This window comes from Pteropus medius, unplaced genomic scaffold (assembly GCF_902729225.1).
Source record: "Pteropus medius unplaced genomic scaffold, Ma_sr-lr_union100, whole genome shotgun sequence".
NCBI lineage: Eukaryota > Metazoa > Chordata > Mammalia > Chiroptera > Pteropodidae > Pteropus > Pteropus medius.
In genome coordinates, this window is record NW_024340849.1 from 12,944,829 (window position 1) to 12,966,338 (window position 21,510).

At 41.2% G+C, this 21,510-nt stretch overlaps 1 protein-coding gene across 4 annotated transcripts in view; it reads left to right on the forward strand.

Moving 5' to 3' along the window:
* The window catches only part of FECH (ferrochelatase), a 29,880-nt gene extending 8,671 nt beyond the window's left edge, over nt 1–21,209 (forward strand). For all 4 annotated transcript variants that reach the window (XM_039840821.1, XM_039840802.1, XM_039840810.1 and 1 more), the window contains 9 exons: nt 439–558; nt 1,678–1,826; nt 7,437–7,571; nt 10,178–10,284; nt 13,718–13,816; nt 16,543–16,650; nt 17,055–17,219; nt 19,860–19,919; nt 20,396–21,209. In XM_039840821.1, coding sequence (XP_039696755.1) covers nt 439–558; nt 1,678–1,826; nt 7,437–7,571; nt 10,178–10,284; nt 13,718–13,816; nt 16,543–16,650; nt 17,055–17,219; nt 19,860–19,919; nt 20,396–20,530 — 1,078 coding nt within the window. In that variant the 3' untranslated portion in view covers nt 20,531–21,209. The remainder of the gene's footprint in view (nt 1–438; nt 559–1,677; nt 1,827–7,436; nt 7,572–10,177; nt 10,285–13,717; nt 13,817–16,542; nt 16,651–17,054; nt 17,220–19,859; nt 19,920–20,395) is intronic.
* Nucleotides 21,210–21,510: the final 301 nt, after the last annotated feature.

Genomic DNA, 21,510 nt, shown 5'->3' on the forward strand with positions numbered 1-21,510 from the left:
AGGCAGGCGGTGGCCTCTCTACTTTACCGATGAGGAAACTGAGGTTTGGAGAGATCAGATAACTTGTGTTTTCATGTGTATTTATAAGGCTCTCAGATGAAGAGATGCTTCATCGTCAGGACAATTTTAGGTTTATACCTCGATTCTCGGTCCCCAAAGAATGGGATCTTTGTTCAGGGCTGATAGTTTAATAGAGAAATATTTTGAGCCCAGTGAAGACCAGTGCCATGGATGAAGGTCGCGGTCTGAGCTGGGACCGTGCAGCACTAGAGGCCTCGTGAGTCCCCAGATAAATAGATGGATGGCAGTGAACAGGTCTGTGGGTTTTTACATTTGCATCAAACAAATAAGATGAGAGTTTGCTAGCCAAACCAAAATTCTACCCGAGAGGAAACTAAAAAGTGTTACAAATCAACTGTTGCATTTTGTCTTACGTAGGAAGCCGAAAACTGGAATATTGATGCTAAACATGGGAGGCCCCGAAACCCTCGGAGAAGTTTACAACTTTCTCCTGAGGCTCTTCTTGGACCGGGACCTCATGACGCTGCCTATTCAAGAGTAAGTTACCTGTGACACCCGCACTTATTCGTAACTTGTGCAATGCGTTTGCCTTACGTGTATCTCAGTTCTGTAGTTTCAAAAAAATAAATGGTTATAACGCATATGTGGTAGTGGCTAAGGCAGCGTTAAGATTCTCCATTGGATATAAGAAAGATATGGTAATGGAAGAATTGCAAGGGGGAGAGAAAGCAAGTCTGTGAGTGTTCTCCTTGAGCCCTGTCCTCCCAGAGCTCTGGAAATTGCAGCTGTCCTGACCCAGCTGAGGTACCTTGGAAGATCTTTAGAGATATATTTGTTCCTGGCACTTAACAGCTGAGTGTTAATCAGGGAAGCTGTGACTGCTTATTCATTTGCACTGTGAATATGGATTATTGCCGTCTTCTTCCTTGCATCCTCCCTCCTTCTTTTCCTCCTTTTTTATTTTTTAGGCGAGGTAACCCTTGGTTGACCTCACAGATTGCAAGGACCTTGTCAGTTTATAATCCCTTATTTTTTTTATTTTTTACACCTACAGCACCTGGTCTTCCTAGGTGGTCTCCCATCCCAGATTATATAGATTTCATTCATTTTTTTCATGACCGTAAAGAATTGCATGGTATGGTTGGGCCTTAATTTATTTAACCAGCGCCTCGCTGTGGATCTTTAGGTCGTTTACACTGTTACAGTGAACATTCTTGTGCATGTTACACCTTTGCTCACACATGCAAATGTATGGGATTAATGTACATTTTCTTAATTGGGAGGAGTGTATGCTTCCTAACGTCTTGTATCCCAGCTCCTGCGAGCCGCAGGACCAGGTGTTAAGACAGGAACTAGCACACACCCAAGGCCTCCTCACGGGTGTGTGTTGTGCCCGATCTCGGATCTTGCCTCCGGAGGAACAACTCGTGGGGCAGAGGTGGCTGCCCCTCCCTAGAGTATCTCGTTTTCTCTCTCTAATCTAGGCCGGAAGAACTGGCCATTGTCAGTGACCCCAAGCTTTAATTTTTAAAGGCTTGATCTTGTTAGGCTCTTTTAAAAATTTTGCTTATCCTTTTTTTTTAAATCGAGTAAAAAAATGTGTCTGAGTTGCTAAGATGGAATAAAATCCACTTACCTACACGTTAAATGCTTTAGTAAGCTGGCACCAATCATCGCCAAACGCCGAACCCCCAGAATTCAGGAGCAGTACCGCAGGATCGGAGGCGGATCCCCCATCAAGATGTGGACTTCCAAGCAAGGAGAAGGCATGGTGAAGCTGCTGGATGAGTTGTCCCCGCACACAGGTACGGCGTTTCTCAATTAACGGCCCACTAGATTTGCTCTTCCGAAGTAGTTACAAAATTCGAAACACTCTTGGACGCCTAACGTAGCTCTGTGTCCCGACTGGTCTCGGTTTGCGCAGTTCCTGTGTGATGCATGGTCACTTAACTTAGCTCTCGAGGCCTTATTCTTCGTCCTGGCTGTAGAACCTTTTCTGTTATTTCCTTACATTACAAATAAAAAAGCTAAAGATTTGGAACATTCGTTTCCAAAGGAAGTTTGAAGTATATGTTAAGTTGAGCTAGATTCTAAAGGGCTGTATACCATAATAAAAGAGGCATATATCACTGCTCTAGAAAGAAATTTGGGGGGAATGCTGCTATTGTCTTTTCTTACTGTGTGGATAGCTAATTAGATCAACATTTAGAACAGAGTTAGCTAGCTGTCGTGCAGCCGTGAGACTCTTAAGCAACTTTCAGCAACTGCTTCACCTCTTGGCAATACCACCGTTGTGAGGCACGTAAGGGCCTTGTCAGATGTGTCACCAAAAAGAGGGTTGCACACATCTGGCAGCTGTCCTCTGAGAACCCCCAACACGGAATGACGATGTGCAGCATCGAACACCGGCTGCACGAACGAACTGTTCAGTGCCGTATTTAATAGCATTCGAGAGACCATGATTGTAGGACGTACCGTTGTTTTTATGTAATTCTAAGACACACACACACACATAAAAAAAACTGCCTGTTAATTTTAAGATAGCATCTGTTGTAGGTGTGGACCAATATGAGAAATGTTAAAACAGAAAATGTGCGTCTTAGGACACGCAAAGTATATTAATGGCAGATACATTTTAGGGCTTCAGGATCAGGAATGTGACACAGTGGGGACCCTCAACGAGAGCAGCCCTGCTAGGCACGAACACCAGCATTTCACTCTTCTCTGAGAGGACACCACTGAGCATCGACTTGAGCTGCTCTCAGAAGCCAGTCTCCCATCACACACAAATAGGGACAAAGGGCTCTCTAGCCCCCAGCAGATCATCTCACTTGGAAAATTGCTCAGTTGCGCTTCTGAATGTTAGATTTGCTTTCTGCCTTCACGTGTGGCTCAAGGGCATTCCTTACACAGTTCAGCCACACGTGCCACAGTGTGTCTTTTAAAATGCTGGGTCAGCGAGACTTAGCTGATCTCTACTCACACCTACTTGATAGAAAACAAAGTCTCGTCATCAGCAGTTTATCACGATAAAAGGTTTAGTGTGAATCAGATCTGCAGCTGTTACTCTGTCTTCAGTGGAAGAAGTGGAGGGATGCTGTTTGTTTCTGTTGATGTTAGTATAGTACCCATCACCACAAAGGGCCCCAGTAGAGTTGTCAGACTTGAAAAAGGAATTTAGATGGAGGGCACCCGGGAAAGATTGGCCCAGAAAGAGTCCCATGGAATGATGTGAATTTAACTCAGTATTTCACTTGCTAGCAAACATCTGATCATTTTAACATGTGGCCATTTAGTACAGAGAGAGGAAGTTACAAGTATCTAGATTCTAGGATTAATTATTCCCTGCGTTGGTAGGAACTAAAGAATAATAATACCCACTCCTTATTTTCAGAGTCAAAATTGTTGGAAGAGTCTTTGAAACCTTCCATCTTGTAGAGACTTATATGGGGAAAAAAAAGCCTATTATTCTTCATTATAACTCTGGGGACAAGTTTAGGGTATCCATGAAGCACAAATCAGCTCAGTGGCTTGTCTGTCCCACCACGACGTCATAATGTGACAGGAAATCATCTTTCCTCCTTGTTTCATTCATTCGCCCATTTGATCACTCACCCACTCTTGCAGCCATTAATCTCCACATCCATCCATTCTTCCTCTAACCTACATCAGAGATTCATGATGACCACATGCCAGGAATAGTGATGAGGGGTAAAGTAGGGACTAAGTTATACCCTTACCTTTGTGGAGCAACATTCTTACTAGTCTTCACGGAGGCGGGGGGTGATTATCTTGGGTGCAACTTTTGGTTTTTCTGGATCTTGGAAGCTTGTCCAGGGCCCCGTCCTGGGAGGGTTTTTATCCTGATGACCCTTTGGCATATCTCCATCCTCTGTGGCCCACAGTTGGCACCCTCTGATGCCAGCAAGTTAAATTATTGTTTTCTTCTGCATGGTAAGTGACACCTAGTCATTTCAGCAGGCCTAGTGGCAGGGTATGATAGTGGTGTTGAATAGGGCCCAAGACCACCCACTCATTCATTCATCAATGACCCATCGCGTGCCCTGCACTGTGCAATGCTGCTATTCAAAGTTGAAAAACATGGTTTCTACTTACATGAAGCTTCCAGCCTAGTGGACCACTGCTGCTGCAGACCAGTCTGCTTGAGGGGTGGAGAGAACATCTTTTGAAGACCTATTGGGGTCTGTATGAGGGCTGTATGAGGGCTGGTGATCACGCAGAGTGTGGAATGGGAAACTGGAATAGTCTCAAGGTCTGGCAGTATTTTTGAGACCAAGATGATCCCCAGGCGTGCCTCTCCGCCTCCAGCAGAGGCTCAGCCGGTTGCCTGGGAGGAAGTTCCTTGTCCTACTCACGCTTCACTGAGCGGACCAGAAGCTCGGCAGTGAAGACCCAGGAGCCTTTGGGTGGGGAGAGCAGTCAGTTCCCTCCCTCACTTTATGCTGCTTTTCCTTCCTGCTTTCTGGTTTCTTTGTTTCTCTGTTCATCTCTTTCTCATTTCTATTTTCTTCTTCTACTTTTTTTTTCCTGCAGAATTATAAAGTTTACTTTATAATTTTGAGCTATGTCCATTTCTGTTTAGAAAAATTCTCTTTAGGCAAAAAAAAAAAAGTATGAAGATTGCAGACAGATAGAAAAATGTTTTTGTGCTCTCAGTTTTTTAGGGAAATAGTTGTCGCTTGATAGCCTGTATAGAAATTTTGAGACTTGCACTGTCTTCACATAGTATTGACTGTTAACTTATATTCTGTGTTATATGAAACGAATATAACTTGGAATTGGTTTTAGATAGTTACACCACATTATAGTAATTTAGGGAATCCAGAAGGAAGTAGATGCAAAGTGTAATAATTTCATGAAAATTCTAAATCTGAAATACATTTAAAAAATTATAGTTTAGTTACGTAGACTCACTGCTTTCAGTGAAGCTGAAGTAAGTGCTACTGAGTAAAATAATTCTGTTCTTTCTAGGGTGTGTGATGGGGAGGAAGGAGCGGTGGGTCTTACAGACGGAGCTGGCTTCTCCAGTCCTGGCTGTTTGACTTCAGGCAGATTGCTTACCCCATATAACACTGGGGATGTTAACAGAACCCACTCCTAGGATCATTGCGAATGTTAAATAAAATAATCTGGAAAGGCATTAGCATGGCTTGTAGTAGATGACAAACATTCAATAACCATAAGCTTTTATTTGTCTTTGGCATAGGGTTCATGATCTGATGCAAATTAAAAAGCATTGTGCTCTATATTTCACACCTTTCTCTCAAAGTCATGTACAAATCAGACATTCGAACTATTATACATACTACATTAATGGACTGGAAGTGTTCTGCTGTTTAAAAATCCAGTTTCTCCTCATTCTCACCACCGAGAGCTCCCCGGGCAGTGGCTCCGAGGGCAGAGGAGGCTAGGCCAGGGAGTCCCGTGTTTTGGGCCCGCGGGGGCAGGCGTGGTGCTGGTTAGTCCAGGAGGCTCTCCGCCCCCTATGTTCCTGCTGCAGCCGCCAGCGCAGTGCAAAATCCATCCTGATCACCACAGAACCTTCCCGAACTCTTGTTACTTCCTCAGGAGAGGTCTAGTCGGAGAGCACACATTGTCGTTTTTTCTAAATGTGTTTTTGTAAGCCATCTTCACGCCAACGGTTAAGCAAAGCTTATCTGTACTTTGCAGACTATTTTCCTCTCCCACTTCAAAACGTGGACCCCACCCTGCCTTTATCTGCAAGGGCAGCCTCTCCACTTCCCTTAGTCAGCAGTGTCGAGGAACTCCCAGATCCCGGGCATTTAGGCTGCATCTTTTCAAAGGTGGAAAGAAAATGTGAGAAGCTAGTTGGCCCACAGCAGTGGGGGATCTTACTGTGTCAATCTGATAATAGTATCGTCTCAAAATAGATTAGAAAGCAAATTCCACCTCAGCACCAAGAGCACCTTAAAAATGGACTTGTTGATATTGTGATAGTTGGCAGTTTTACGATGAGCCACATAATCTTTGAACGGTCATTTGGAGTTTGCTTACCGAGTCAAGTTCTCTGGTGTGTTTTAACTGTAGCTGACCATATTTTATGCAAGAGAACATAAAATTGGTGGCTTAGAAGGCATAGAACTAAAAATAATTCCGTTTGTTCCCTTTTCTTCCTATTTTTGTGGTCTCCAACCAGAAAATACCGAATCAGACCATCTTTCCCATATACATACATGCTTCTCTCTCTTTTCAGTATTCTGCTTTTAAGTGACATGCTTCATTTGGTTTGATTCATCATTTTCTGGGTCAAATTATTGAGAAATTTTGTGTGTGTGTGGGTGTGTGTGTATAAACAATAAATGCATTTATCTTTCCTTTCACTTTGACCTAAATGTTTTTTTATGTGGCAATTTAGTGTCACATTTTTAGTTGTTGCCGCTGCTAATGGTTGGACAGTAACATCGTCTCAGCTTACTGTTACTTAGTATTTATGTAGCATCTTCTCAGTATCATCCCTGAGTATAAATTAGGTGTAATCCCATGACAAGATAGGAAACAAGACTGGGTAACCTTAGGAAACGTTCAGTTTTATGATTTTATAAATGCCTAAGAAATTATGCGGGTGCTTTTAAAATACAGGAGGAGCTAGAAGAGGGAGTTGGTAAAGCGATGGAGGAAGGATCACAAAGATATATGGCTGACTTGGGTCATTCAGGTGCCAGGAACAGTTATTATAAATCTCAGTCGTCGCCTCCAATTTAAACATTGTTGGTTTGTTTTGTTTTTTTTCCATATACTAAGTGAGGAGAATCATTTCAATCATTTGTTCTCAGTGAACTTATATTGAGTGTCCCAGGGCTTTTGTGTAAACCAGGTGACCTGGGGTGTGAGGGCATTGGAGGAGGGGACTCCGGGGGTGGAAGCAGGCGGGGGCGTGGAGGGAACACGGGCTCTGGGATGGGGAAGGCCCGTTGTAATTTCAGCTGGACCATCTGCCGGTGTGACTTTGAGCAGGTTCATTAACCTTTGAGAGCTTCTGTTTCCCTGTCTCAACAGTGAGGTATAATGAGTGAGGAGGAGAAAAAGCCAAGTGTCTACCATGGTGTCTCGTACGTGAGAGTAGCTGACACTTTAAGAATTAGGCACAGAAGAGAATTAGGCACAGAAGCTTGAGTTTTAAAAAAAACCATTGTGCCAAGTAAAGGTGTGTGTATGTGAGAGGGGAATTTGGTCCTGAAAACAGTGATTAAACGTCCATGCACTGGCTGGAGACTGGATAAAGTCCAAGGAATATTCTCAGCTCTCCCACATTATCAGCACTGTAGGAAATTAGGTTAACTACTCTTTTTTTCTGGACATTGCATTACGTTTGGCGACTGAGGAATCTGTATAAAGATTAATACTTTCTCCTTTCCACACATGCTCCCTAACAGCCCCTCACAAATACTATATTGGATTCCGGTATGTCCATCCTTTAACAGAAGAAGCAATTGAAGAGATGGAGAGAGACGGGCTTGAAAGGGCTATTGCTTTCACGCAGTACCCACAGTACAGCTGCTCTACCACAGGTAAGGGCTTCTCTTTGACAGTTGGAGGGTGGGCATGCCCCTGGCAAAAATAACAGGGAACCTGAGTGTGGAGGGAAAGGATAAATCATTTGTGATTTGAATGCAAATCCAGCCCGTCTCCTTTCAACACGAGAGTTCAGGTCAGTCCACTTGAAATCTCATGGTTCATCTGTCCCTTGAGTTATTGGCCAATTGGCTGAGAATTACAAATGGTGGGTGGCAGGCGGTAGCTGCTGGTGTTCAGTGCTTTAATGCAGTTGCATAATGGATCAGTAATGAACCTTAAGCCACTTTATATGTTTGTATAATAAACCTTATTTTTATGGCTACCTTAATAGTCTTGTTAATGTAGCTAAGGTGATTGCTATTTCCATTTTGAAAGCAGAAGTGCCCATATAACATTGGAAATATTCATATATTTTTTTTTGTTATGCTTCAGTTATGGGTTGGTTACTGGTTAACCCAAAGCCCAGTTTGAGTTTCCCTTTGCAAATTTAGTTTTCTAGATTTTAGAAAATATTATTGCATATTATTTTCTATATGTTTAACTGCAGCAGGAGAATAATCTATGTTTGCCAATCCCTGTCCCATCGATTGTAGGTAAAGCTTCTACTGTTAGGCACAAATACATTCATTTGTTTTCTATTTCTATTATATCAAGGTCAGCACATTTTTACTCAAATTCCTTTTGGATATTAGTGTGTATTATTATTCTATAACTGTAAGGAGGAACAAAAGGCTGCTGGAAAATATATTCAAATCCTGTTGTTTGTGTGCCTTAAGTATTTGTTCTGAGCACCTGTGAAAATGCCTGAGTTCTCAGACACCCTCAGGAGTTTGAATTGTGATTTCTTTTGGAAATGTTCCTCTATGATTTCAAAATGTCTGATAATATGTTATTGGAGAATGAATCAGATTTTATAAATTTCTAAGCTATACTTTTTCCTTACTTTAAAAAATATTTCTCAACATGTAGATGTCTGCTCTCCAAATTAGACAAGAAGATGGTTGTTTACGTAACAAAGGGTGACGACGGGTTTCGTTTCACAGCTGGCTCTGTCAGTGTGCTCAAAACGTCAGTGTCTGTGCAGTCCTGCCCCAGTGCGTGTCACGTGTAAGGGCAGGTACATCTTCACTTTAGAGATGTGAAAACCTTCAGGAAGCACATTAGTTCTTTGAGGCCACTAAGGATCGTTTATTACATCTTTTAGACACACGTTGTGGCAGAGCCAGTATATTCTGTGTATCAGTCACAGCAAGATTTTTAGTTGTAGTTTCCTCTTAATGACTACTTTTGGTAGGTCATGAAATGTTCCTGAGTGACCCAGAAGAACTAATGTGGCTTCCAGAAGTCCTGGCCTGGATCTTGTGTATCTGAAAACGATATTCACCTGTAAAATGTGGTTTGTAGTGTGACTGTGGGGGTGACTACTTTGTGATTTCAGGAGAGATTGTTTTTGAACCTGGAATGGATTCAGTTTGGATTCATCTGATTTATTCTGTTCTACTCATCAAAGTGGAACTCATTTTTTTTTTTGAAAGTTGAGTATGAGCCTTAGAGCACCACATTAGATTTAAATATGGCTCTGTCCTGACTAGCATTTTTTAAATTTGGTAACCTAACTGATTAACATTTCTCATAGAGAAGCCAGCAGATTGAAGCATGGGGATGTTTTGGAACTTTGGCCCTGCATTAAGATTGAGGGGGAGGCCCCATGTGCCCCATGTTGGGATTAAGGCTTGGCCCCTGTACCAGCCCCACCTAGGCCAGGATCCAGTTGCATTGAGTTGGTACCCTTTACCTTCCTGTAGGCTTTGAATTTTCATCATTTCCATCTCTTTATTTAGAAATACAGATTTTTGTTAGATTACCTAACAAATGATATCCATCTATTTTATTCCAGGGAATGATGATGATTTTGTAGAAGCAGTTAAAAATAGAATGTGCTTACAGAAACCTCAATAAGCTACTCTTTCTTATCAACAGGCCCTTAGAAAGGATGGCTATAAAGCTTTTATTGTAATGTGGGAAATAGTTATCTCATAATATTAAGTGAAAATGCCCAAAATACTCAGGATACAAAATTGACATATACCGAAAGTTAGAACTTTGTAAAACAAAACGGTTATAAAGAAAAATAATAATTGGAAAGAACTATGCTATAATAAAACAATGTTAGCATGCTGGGATAATGGCCATTTTCTTTTTTCCTTTCTTTCTCAGCCCTTACATTTTCTGTAGTAGGGTTGATTACCTTAATAATGGGAAAAAAAAATTTTTTTAATATGCTTTCAGTTGTAAGACTTGGTCCCTGCAAACAACGACTGGTTGTATTTCGTAAATCCACTGCCATCCTATTTCTCCCTAGAAATGACCTCAGCAGTCTTTGAAAGGCCATTGAAATTGATTGCTTTTTAGCGACCTTCATTTGCAGGGTAGTTAAATCTATATGCATTTTAGAGTATTGAAATGATTGTAATTAGACTGATTCAGTATATAAGCAGTTGTCTGTTTTGAACTTAAAATTGCTGCCATCACGAGTCTGTTTTTTGTTTTCACCATAATCAGCATGCATTTACTGAGTGGCCCCTACTGTATATTTCAGGCAGCAGCTTAAATGCCATTTACAGATATTATAATGAAAAGGGAAAGAAGCCTGTGATGAAGTGGAGCACAATTGACAGGTGGCCCACACATCCCCTCCTCATTCAGGTAAGCCAGCAACTACCAGTAGCCCGTCACCCCAGCTTCTGGTAGGGGTCAGATTCTTGTCCCTACCTGGTTTCCGAGTGTACTTCTGAGCTTCCCTGTTCTCTTGCTTAATTGTGTGCTAGGGATTAAAAAAAAAGTATTAGAGTCTTGATTTATTATGACAAGAGAAAATAAATGTAAAGATTAAAGGTGAGAATCTTTTCTTTCTTTAGATTAATACTGTCAGTCATAAACCATAGCAGAATTACATTTTGTTTCCCAGTCACCAGAATGTTAAAGATTATGCAAGGTGTTTCTGCTAATTTATATCCATAGATTGAATGACTGACAAATAAATCCTCTGTTTTCTAAATCTTTTAAAATGTCAAAAGATTTAAAAATTTTAAAGATAGTATATCTACATGTTCTGAGACATAAAATTTAACATTTTAATTGAGAAAGTTGAATGTATTAGAAGAAATTTCAGATTTCTCCTATACAATTTATATTGATATATTTATATTAATAGATGCTTGATTTTAGGAGAATCAGTTAAAACTACAATTCCAAAGCCAGTAGCTTCGAATTGGAGTTATTATATCCTTTTTTTGCCCTTTGAATATGAGCAGGCTATTGGTAATTGCCCTAAATCATGGAAATATAGTTTTGTTTTGCCAGTGAAAGTTATTTGAGTTAGTTTAGGTAGGAGAAATATTAAATGATTTATAGTTCATCCAGTTTATGTTTCACTCCTTGGACGTTCTCTGGCGAAATACCAGCTTAACACCCTTTTTAAAGCCTGGAGTCACTTAAAATCTGGAACCACTAGATGGGGCTAGACATCGTTGAAAGCAGGCCAGCTCCTCCTGGCGCAGACAATGACCCTCAGGCATGTAGATGGTGTCGAGGGTTAACCCTTAGGTTAAAATCCAATTTCAAGTGGAAAGTGAAGACACCTTTCCTGTGGGATGAGTATCGTTTTGGTCTCGTGTTCCCCCACAACTCGGCTCTGCTGTGGGGTCCCGTCGGTATCGCCGGAAGCCCCAGCGAGCCCTGACGGTTTTGCTCTTGGAGGCCTGTGATCAGAAACGAGGGGTGTTTCAGGTCAGCACTGACATGTGGTTACAGAGGACTGAGGGATCTGCGCAGCATCTGCCTGCCCTGATCCAGCGAGTGATTAGATTTGCATTAAAATTCAGCCCTTTGAAAAGGGGGGCGGCAGAAAGATGGAAAGGTCTCTTAACTGAGGAAGTCTCCGTTCATAAAATGAAAGGGAATCGTAGAGGCATTTATCTGGACGGTGTGATTGAAGGCTCTGAGAGCTGCCTGCCTCTTTCATTCTGCGGCGGGACTGCACGGAGAAAATACTGCAGATGGAGTTTAGACGATTCAAGCGGCACTTCTTGCCCAGGGCGCCTCAGTTTGGACGATGGCTTAGATTCTGTTGTAAGCCATGACAGATTGCGTTTGTGCTTGTAATTTTTCAAAATGAGAAAAAAATACCAAAATTTTTCAGAATCAAAGACTTACAGATTTTATTCTGAATATTAAGTAGATTACATGGAGAGATTTTATATCTAGCAGAAATAGAAAAAAAAAAAACCCGGGCTAAACTAAAACTAAAACTATGATTAAAAACTAAAACTATACATATTTTGAATCTACATTTCTACTTATTATAGATAGTAATTATTCAGAATAGTCATTTTACTACTGTTATCTGGCTGTTGGAATAATTGAAGTAAATGAGCGTTCCTCCTTATGTAGGCTTTTGTCCAAAATAATCCTTTCTGAGCATCCTTAGTTTCCAAACACCGCAAAGGCCACCAGAAAATACTGTTTTTGTTGTATCTAATCCTATTACATTTACTCTATAAGTAAATCATATATTTTGAAAAGGGAACTGACTCTAGACACCGTGTTGTGCCATAGGGCATTTATTTATCAAATTTTGAAGGCTCTGGAAAGATTAATAATATCTCAATATTTATTGGGGGATAATTTGCTCATCCTTTAGGATTAACCAGTGATATATCCAAATACCAAGTATAATTTTACGTGGTTCTGGTAAATTGTCCTTTATAATATTTTTATTTTTATTTTTTTATTTTTTATTTTTATTTATTTTTAGTTTTTTAGTTTTTAGAGTCAAAGGGAAAGTTTATTAGAAAAGGGATAACACTCCACAGACAGAGTGTGGTCTCCTCTCAGAGGCAGAGAGTGAGAGGGACAGTGCAAGAGACAGAGAGACAGAGAAAAGGCACTGAGAGGGACCTATAATATTTTTAAAAACCTTTTTATTTGGAAATAATTTCAAACATGCAGAAAAGTTACAGGACTAAGAATAGTATAAGGAACTCTATTCTTTACCTAGATTCACATATTATTAACATTTATCTCTGAATGTATGTCTGTATATACATAAGATTTTTTGAACCTTTCGAGAATAAGTTTTATGTGTACATATATATATACACACGTATATATAACAAAGTCACCCTTTACACCTAAATAGCAGGAATATATTTCTTTCATAACCATGATACAATATCCAACTTCAGTAAATTTAACATTGATTAATTTATCTAATCTATGTTCATGTTAGAATTTTGTCCACTGACCCATTAATGTCCTTTGCAGCATTTGCTTTATAAGTGCAATGACAGAGAATGATTAAAGTGTAAGATGAAAGAAAGCCTCTTCAGATCTGGTATTTCAGCACCTATTGATGTGAATCAGAAAGTGCCAAGTAGACGAAGGCATTAACTGGTCTGGTGGACAGAGATTTGGGGGAGGAGGCGGGGCCTGTGCGTAGCCCAGGTTCCACAGATGTGCCTGAACACGCCCCCGAGTCGGCGCGTCTTTCCCCGCTCTGTGAATTTAATGAGAGTTGTACAACCCCTCATCTGTTGTGATGAAGGTTGTTCCGAAGAATGACTCAGTGAGGATAGTGAGCTCGGAAGGAAAAGGTCATAAAAATAGATAGTATTTTCTTATTCCTCTACTATTTCTGTCTAATGTATTTTAATGCGATGTGCCTGAAAGCCAAACTAAGGGGATTTAGAAAGACCCTGTAAGCTGTTTTCCTGCTAACCGAGCAAATGAGAGGTCTTAAAACAACTTCTCCTTCCCATCTGTGTTTCCTTTCCATCTGGAAGTGTGCCCTGTTCCTCCCGCGGGGAGGCAGATCCAGAGCATTCATTTTCACTGAGCCATTAGTGAGCTTTAGAAGTTTCCCATCAAATTCCCTAGGCCCCTGAAACCGTTATGAGCCATTTTGATGATGAACCAAAGCAAGAGAGACTGTACTGTTTGCAGTTTTTCAAAAAGAGTTCCGATTTCTGAGGATTGCTCTGAGATTTTTGGTGTAGCTCTTATTTTTAAAAGGTTGTCTTTTCTTTCCATTTCTTTCCTCCCACTGCCTTCTGATCCCCTTTTCTTGGTGTTCCCACAGTGCTTTGCAGACCACATTCTGAAAGAACTGGACCATTTTCCACTGGAGAAGAGAAGCGAGGTGGTCATTCTTTTTTCGGCTCACTCACTGCCAATGTCCGTAAGTGAGAACATTTCGTCGGATGACCCCGTGGTAGGAGATTTCTAAGTGTGTAACATGGACCCAGCTTCTACAATGTCCTGACCCCAGTGCAAGGATGAATTCTAAATCTCAGACTTAACGTGGTACTCATTTAACTCGACTCACTTCTTGAAACCTAATAGCTCATTCAAATTATAATATTTACAGTTTATTGCATAAAAATTATAATAACTTGAAGATTTAGTCATGTATAAGATTTTTAGTAAGTGGGACAGTTAAGAAGATTGCTTTTACCTGCCCGATGTTTCAGTGGGTTGACTCATAGGACCACCATTTAGACTGATTGCTCCTAATCCCATTCTTCTGTCCTTAAGCCTGTCAAGCGGCTGTTTGAATTCCAGGAAGCGATGACCATTTTTCACTCGCTAAGACTAAGGACCACACTTTGGCAAGTGAATGTAGAGTGCCTCAAATTGTGATCTGGTTGCTCCTTAGTTTATCATATTACCCTGGCTGTTCATCGAAATACAGCATCTGTGCCATATCTGTTGCATTTTTAGGATCAAGTATGATTGAGCTGGTGCGCTGTGCAATATATAGAAGTACTTGGAATAAGCAGCCAGTTTCATCAGCTTAGAAGCAGCATCGTTTCATCGCTTTCAGAGCCGGAGAGGTGGAGAATTACATTTTTTTAGGTGTTACTGAGGTTTTAACCCCAGGATTATTGGAGTTAACTGTAGTGTCTGGGCCACTCTTCTAATTGGTCTTTACTGCCCCCTGGCGGTCACCAGGGTCGAGCCCTTTGCAGCTTTTCCCCTCCTGCATTTCAGCGATATATGGCTCTGGAGAGAAATTTCTCTCTTCTGGAAGCACGCTTATCTTATGTGAACAGGTCAGATTCTCCTTTCTTGCATTATGCAAGTCCTCTTCACATGCCCCTCTTCCTTTTCCACACTCATCCTATTTGTAACTGTCCTGTGTGTGACGAGGCCACGTCTGCAATGCCAGAAGGGAAGCTCTTGAACTGAGAAAGGAGGAAACGCATTTTTATACGTGAACGTTTCCAGGTGCTGCTTCCCTTTGTAACTCTTCGGGACTGAGCATGCTGCTTCCAGGTTTTTTATTGTTTTTGTTTTTGTTTTTATTTTGCCGCCCAGGGGATCTGTGTGGGATGGAGGGAGGCCGTGAAGTCGTGAGGATAAGGAAGGCGTAGGGGAGAGAGTACGATCATAGAGGAAGAAAGCGGATCTCGCAAGCGCTTCTTTTCCCCCACATTTGCTTCTAATGACTTTCCCTTCGTGACTTTTTAAAAACTTACTTCAAGTAATTTTAGACTTACAGAAAATTTGCAAAAACAATACAGAGAGTTGCCACATCCCCTTCACGTAGCGTCCCCTAACGTTGGCATCTCACGTAAGCAGAGTAGAGAGAGCAGGACTAAGAACTGAACCGTGGGGCAGTGCCCGCGAGCCAAGGCCAGGCTTCCCTCGGAGTTCGCCGCTTCCACAGTTGTCCTTCTGGGATCCAGTCCAGGATCCCACCTCACATTCGGTCGTCATGTCCCCTCAGAATCCTTCAGTCTGTGGCAGTTCCTCATACTTTGCTTATCTTTCATGACCTTGATGTTTTTGAAGAGTGATTTTGTAGAATGTCAGTTGTTTGGTAGCATGCACCTGTGTTTGGATGTGCTTTCTCGTGATTAGACAGAGGTTAGGTGTTATAGGGAGACTACCCCAGAGGCGACCTGTCCTTCCCAGTACATCACATCAGGGATGCGTAATGGCAGTGGGACTTACTGCTGGTGTTGTGGTCGTTTGTCATTTATCTAGGGTGGTGTCTGCTGGATTTGTCCATTGTATAGTTACTCTTTTTCTCTTCGTAATTAAAAATATCTTAGGGGAGAGTCTTCCAGACTATGCCAATGTCTTGTTTCTCAGACTTTTGCCCACTAATTTTGGTATCAATTGGTGGATCTTGCCTGTGGCAGTTATTTCTGTGCTTTCCTGATGGTGACTTTATATTTCCCTCATTCCTTCCAGATTTATGTTTCTCATGGTTGTTTACTAACTTTTAGTAATATCATAAACTTATTCATCATTATTTCACTTCAACAATATTTACTGAGCCCCTACAGCACCGAGGCACTGTTCCATCCACTGTCACAGGATGGGAATAAACAAAATAGACAGAAATCCTTGCCCCCAAAGATTGGGAGGAAAGAGATAATAAACATAACACGTAAGAAAATCTTATGGTATATTAGGAGGTAGTAAGTGTTATGGGAAGAAATAATAGAGAAGAAATAAGCAGAGTAAGGGTATTAGGGAGCCAGTACACAACTCAATATTAAAGCATTAAAAATGAAATTTCCGTTGAATATTTTCAAGGTATTAACAAGCTGCTCTGACTTATCAGACATTCGCTGTACACAAAGCATTCTTCTGCAGTGGAATTAGAATGGGAATTAGAAGACACAGGTCGTACTCCTGAGGAGTCCGCAGTCTGAACCCCGTTGCTGCTGCTTTCTCTATCCCGCTAGCGTTTACCCCTTTTCTTTACCTGGACCCCATCAGCTCAGTTCTATACATTGTCCATACAACACTCTTTCAATTCCCGCTCTGAGTCAGTGCAGGAGACAGCAGGGGAGGACTGCAGGCCCAGCTCACGCCGTGTCACCACGCGTGGTGAGGCCTCCGAGCCCCGCACAATGTTGGCGACTGAACCCCCTTGTGTCTCTGCTGCAGGTGGTCAACAGAGGGGACCCCTATCCTCAGGAGGTGGGCGCCACCGTCCAGAGAGTCATGGAGAAGCTGAATTACTCCAACCCCTACCGACTGGTCTGGCAGTCCAAGGTAGGTGGCTCCGTGTGTTTGCAGGCAGTCAGCTCTTTTGAGGAGGTCTATTTTAGGACTTTGTTTTAAAACGATGAGATTTGGCTCTTTCACGTAGACAGACTGTTGCGGAACCCGATTGCTCACCGTAGGCAGAAAGAACTCCACAAGCAAGTGAGGTGGAAGGGAAATCAAGCGGCTAGTCGAGCTTCGTTTACTTAATGTATTATTTTCTGTTGTAATGACAGAAATTGTCATTTATATTCTACCAACTTCTAGGAGGATTCGAGCTTGAACGTGGAAATACCAGAACCCATTAAAGCAGGTGTAAAGCATGGCCCTCACTCCTAAGGAGGTGTGTGTGCCCAGGGCAGTGGGCACAGTGGGAGAGGTGGTCCCTCTGCATGCATCCTCCTTTCTCGTAGGTTGGTCCAATGCCCTGGCTGGGTCCTCAGACAGACGAGACTATCAAAGGGCTTTGCGAGAGGGGCTGGAAGAACATTCTTTTGGTTCCAATAGCATTTACCAGCGATCACATTGAGACACTGTATGAACTGGATATCGAGTACTCTCAGGTTCTAGCTAATGAGGTAAGTCTTGCAATCTGGCTTGTTAATCCCATTGTGATTTGTTTGAAAGGGCAGCTTTCTCTGTAGTGATCTAACTGTATCACTCAGAAGTATTGTTTGGTATATACATTTGCATGTGCTGCGTCCTCCTTGTTCTGAAGGATACTTAATCTGAGTAATAACCTGAGCACATCAGATTAATTCCAGGTCAGCAGTGGGGAAGCACTTTCATGCCTTTCTGAAACCAGGCAGCCCATTGGGGGCGACACCATTTTGTTTAGTTCGAGTTACTGTACTACCTAAAAGTAATGAAAACCATATTTCCTTAAGAAAAAGTAATCGTCCTTCTTACCAATTTGGAGGCCAAACATTTTATTATCTTATAATTCCTTTTCTTTGCTTAATAATGCCCTTTACTTAAGGCTATTACATTGCTTCTCTCTGGGTTTCTGAGGTATTTAGGAGTCATTGTCGTTTAAGAGAAGAGCATGGAATGAATACTGAGCAGTGTGTGTTGTTATTTTCTTGACTACCTTTTTTATGCACTCAATTAGCTATTTGCTGCTGTGTTGTGATCAGTCTGGTTATTGAAATAACAACTACTATTCTTAGTGTCCTGTAATGTAAGATGGATGTGAATTGTCATTCAGAATGGAGAAAATCTATTGTTCTCCTGTCTCATGGCTTCTGAGGGCCGGCCTGAAACCTGAGTTCGATTATGGCACTGTTTCTGTGGGAATTGTGGAAGCATTGGGACCCAAGAAGCCCTTCCCGCCATCTTCTGCCAGAACTCCTGGCCCTGGTCATCCCATGTGTGATTGATGGAGGCCTGGTCTTAAAAGGCTGGATGGCTGGTATAGGGCAGGGTGTGGGCTGGGGGAAGCTTCAGCCAGCACCCAGCCTCACAGGTTTTTGTGTATACATCCTGGTCATCAATCAAGCATTGATGAAGTTAGAGGATACCTAAATTACTTGTCAGTAATTCTGATAAAGAATTTATAGGAAAGTTGTAATTGGCTAAAATGAGGTTGCAGGGTTGTCTGTGGATTTCACGTAATAACGCCTTCTGTGTCTCGCCATGACCTTGGCTAATGTGAGCTTGCTAAAAAGACCTAAGTGCAAATATAGTTCATACTTGGAAAACAAGTTTTGTTTGTATTGAATGATAATTCACATTCATTCATATTATCAAACTGAGGCCATTCCTTAGTAATCAAATGGATTATTAGTGACTATAAATTAGTCCATATAGAGAATAAAGAAAACCATCTTGCTACAATTTATTTCATTCTTTTGATGGGAGAATATACCGTGCTTAAAACAACTGACTTTATTTAAAAAGTAGTTTGAATTTTTCCTCAAGCAGAAGTAAATATTCCTTTTTGATAATAAAAATAATAAAAAGCTCAGCCAGTTGAGAGAAATATAACATAGAACTCACTCAGAATCTTACCCCTCACACATAGTACACTAATATTTTAACAAAAGTTAAGTCCCCTTTCTCCTCTAAATGTATGTGTATTTTAATTAAGATGGTATTTTTCTACGCATTTAACAAAAATGGTATTTTTGCACACTGTTTTGTAACCTTTTTTTTTCCTTAAAAATATATTATGGGCCCAAATCAATAAATATAATTAGATCTTTGTAATTATTTTTAACAAATCCTTGATTAGCATACATTGAAGATGTTCCTAATTTTTGTTGTCAAACTGTTCTGTAACAAACATCATTTTCTTTTTTATTTTTCCCATTATTTTCTTAGGATAAGTTTCTAGAATGGGATTTGATGTCGATACACATTTTACTGCTTTGCCCTACAGAACTGAATCCTTTAACTCTCACTTCAGCAGCGTTTCAGCACTGCTGGCCGACACGGGTTACCTCGGGGCTACTGACTTCTCTGTGAAGTTGTAGAACACAGTTTCTTTTCAAGTTAAGAGCTATGCGTTTGCTGAATCTCAGCATTTTTCCCATGCCCATCTCCTGATGTTAATGCAGCCGAAAAGCCATCAGCATTTTGGAAAGGGAAAGAGAAGATCCTTACTACCTGAGTAAATAATAATTAGATAATCCTCACTTACTTGGGGGATAATTAACTGGATATTTTTGGGAGAGGAGAACAGGAGTAGTAGTGAAACAATCCTTGAATTTTTAAATATAAGTATATTTAAAATCCAGCTCCGAATTGGATCCAGTCTAGGTTCAATATACATTAAATTAATTGACCTTTTTTGACACTCGGAATCAAAACAGATATAAAACTTTACTTACTTAAAGCAACGTTCTGCGTAGGTGGAGTCCATAAAGGCATGTATTACAGAGGTGCAGTAAAAACGGTAAACAGATTTCAATTACTTGGGAATCCTATCAGATACAACCTCAAGAATGGTTTGGAAACAAAGCACCTGTGGGAAGGTAACAGGGTGGGGGAAGGAATAGAAATTGAAGAACAGTTTTGCGATAACAGAGGTGAAGATCAGCATATGTGCTTGGTCCCGTGACTGCTTTTCATTTCCGAGCAGTCTGGGAACTCTTGAAGTAAGACTTTGAGTCGTCTATGTGTATATCTGTGCATGTTTTTATTTTTTGTAGCAGTTTCTTTTAAGAGAGAAAATAAAACATGTGCGTGTTTTTCCTCCCCTTTCTCATTCGATTCAGTGTGGAGTTGAAAACATCAGAAGAGCAGAGTCTCTTAATGGAAATCCATTGTTCTCTAAGGTATCTATAGCGTTACAACCATTTTAGTAGAACGTATCGGAGAGTAATCCTCTGAGAAACCCTTACAGAATATTGGTTTTCTCACATATTAGAACATTTTGAGTTCCAATTAATTACAAAAATAAAATCGAATTCCTTATACTCTCAGTCTTTTTTCCTCTAGATAGCCCCAATTTTCTGATTTCTACTCACCTATAACTATGTCTGATTTAAAAAGCTGCCTTTCAGAGACAAGGTGTAGCGGGTGGGGGTAAGAGGATTTCATTTTTTAAAAATCTCTAAGTTCTCTCCAAGAGAGGCTTCCTGGGAGAAGATAGTATAGAATTTGGTTCAAAGGATTCGTAATTCAAATGAAAAGAACCCCCGGCCGTAGTGATCACCTGTGCAGATGAGCGGGGGTGGGCGGAGGACTCCATAGGAGATGAGCAGATATTTTGCCTCTGAGGAACCTTTGCTTCTTGCCGTCCGCCTTGCAGGCCCTGGCCGATCTGGTGCACTCACACATCCAGTCGAACGAGCTGTGCTCCAAGCAGTTGACACTGAGCTGTCCACTCTGTGTGAATCCTGTCTGCAGGGAGACTAAATCCTTCTTCACCAACCAGCAGCTGTGACACCTGCCAGGAGCCCCCTGCCCCGGGATTAGGCAAATGCCCAGCCTCCAGATACCTCCGATGCAGAGGAGGACGGATTCAGAGATCAAGGGAGTTACATTAGGATATGTACAGCCTGTGGGCACACGTCCTTGTATGATTTCTTGAGGAATGGACTCTGAAATTCTTATCGAAAGTTTTCTATTTTTATATATCAATACAGTATATTCCCTCTCTCTGGGTAAAGTTACTAGTTTGGAATGGCCGCTAGGCTATTTAAAAAATGAATTTTAAAATTTTGTCATATGCACACATATTTTAAATAGAGGTTTTGGTTTTATTGCCTCGAAAACCTCCTGCAAGGGTACAGAGAGTGCCCTCTGTGGGCTGTCAGTGGGAATGACATCTATTTACAGTCCTTTGCATATAGCTTTTTTTTTTTAAGTGAACAGAGTTAAATAAATGAAATATAATATGAAAAAGAAATGTTACCTAATCTCACCTAAGTGCATGGCTTACAGAATGCCAGTGAGGCTGTATGGTTGCCTACAGCGGCTGCTTTTGCCACTGCTGTCGCTGTTAATGGTCATTTTGGTATTTGTGTGTGAACCTCACTTTCCTCACCATAAAACCAAATCAGATTCCACATGTGCTCTGAGATTCCCCAGGCACACAAGGCTAATAAATTTTCTGAAATCCAGTGTTTGTCATACGTGTCTTGGTAGGAATCCAGTGTTTGTCATACGTGTCTTGGTAGGAATCTGTGTACCACAGGAGAGGGGGCTCCCGCTGTCTCCTGTCCCCAAGAACAGTGATGCCAGGAACAGTAATGCTAATGATGGCCTTCATCCTTAAGGCCCCGGCCAGGGCCCCAGTGAGCCTTCCCATCGAGCATCTTCTTTATCTTGGTCGAACGTCTCCTTTCCACACATTTGTTTGCAGAATTATTTTATAAAGTCAACCGTGTTTTGTAACCTTGAATTCTTTCTTATAATATTTTA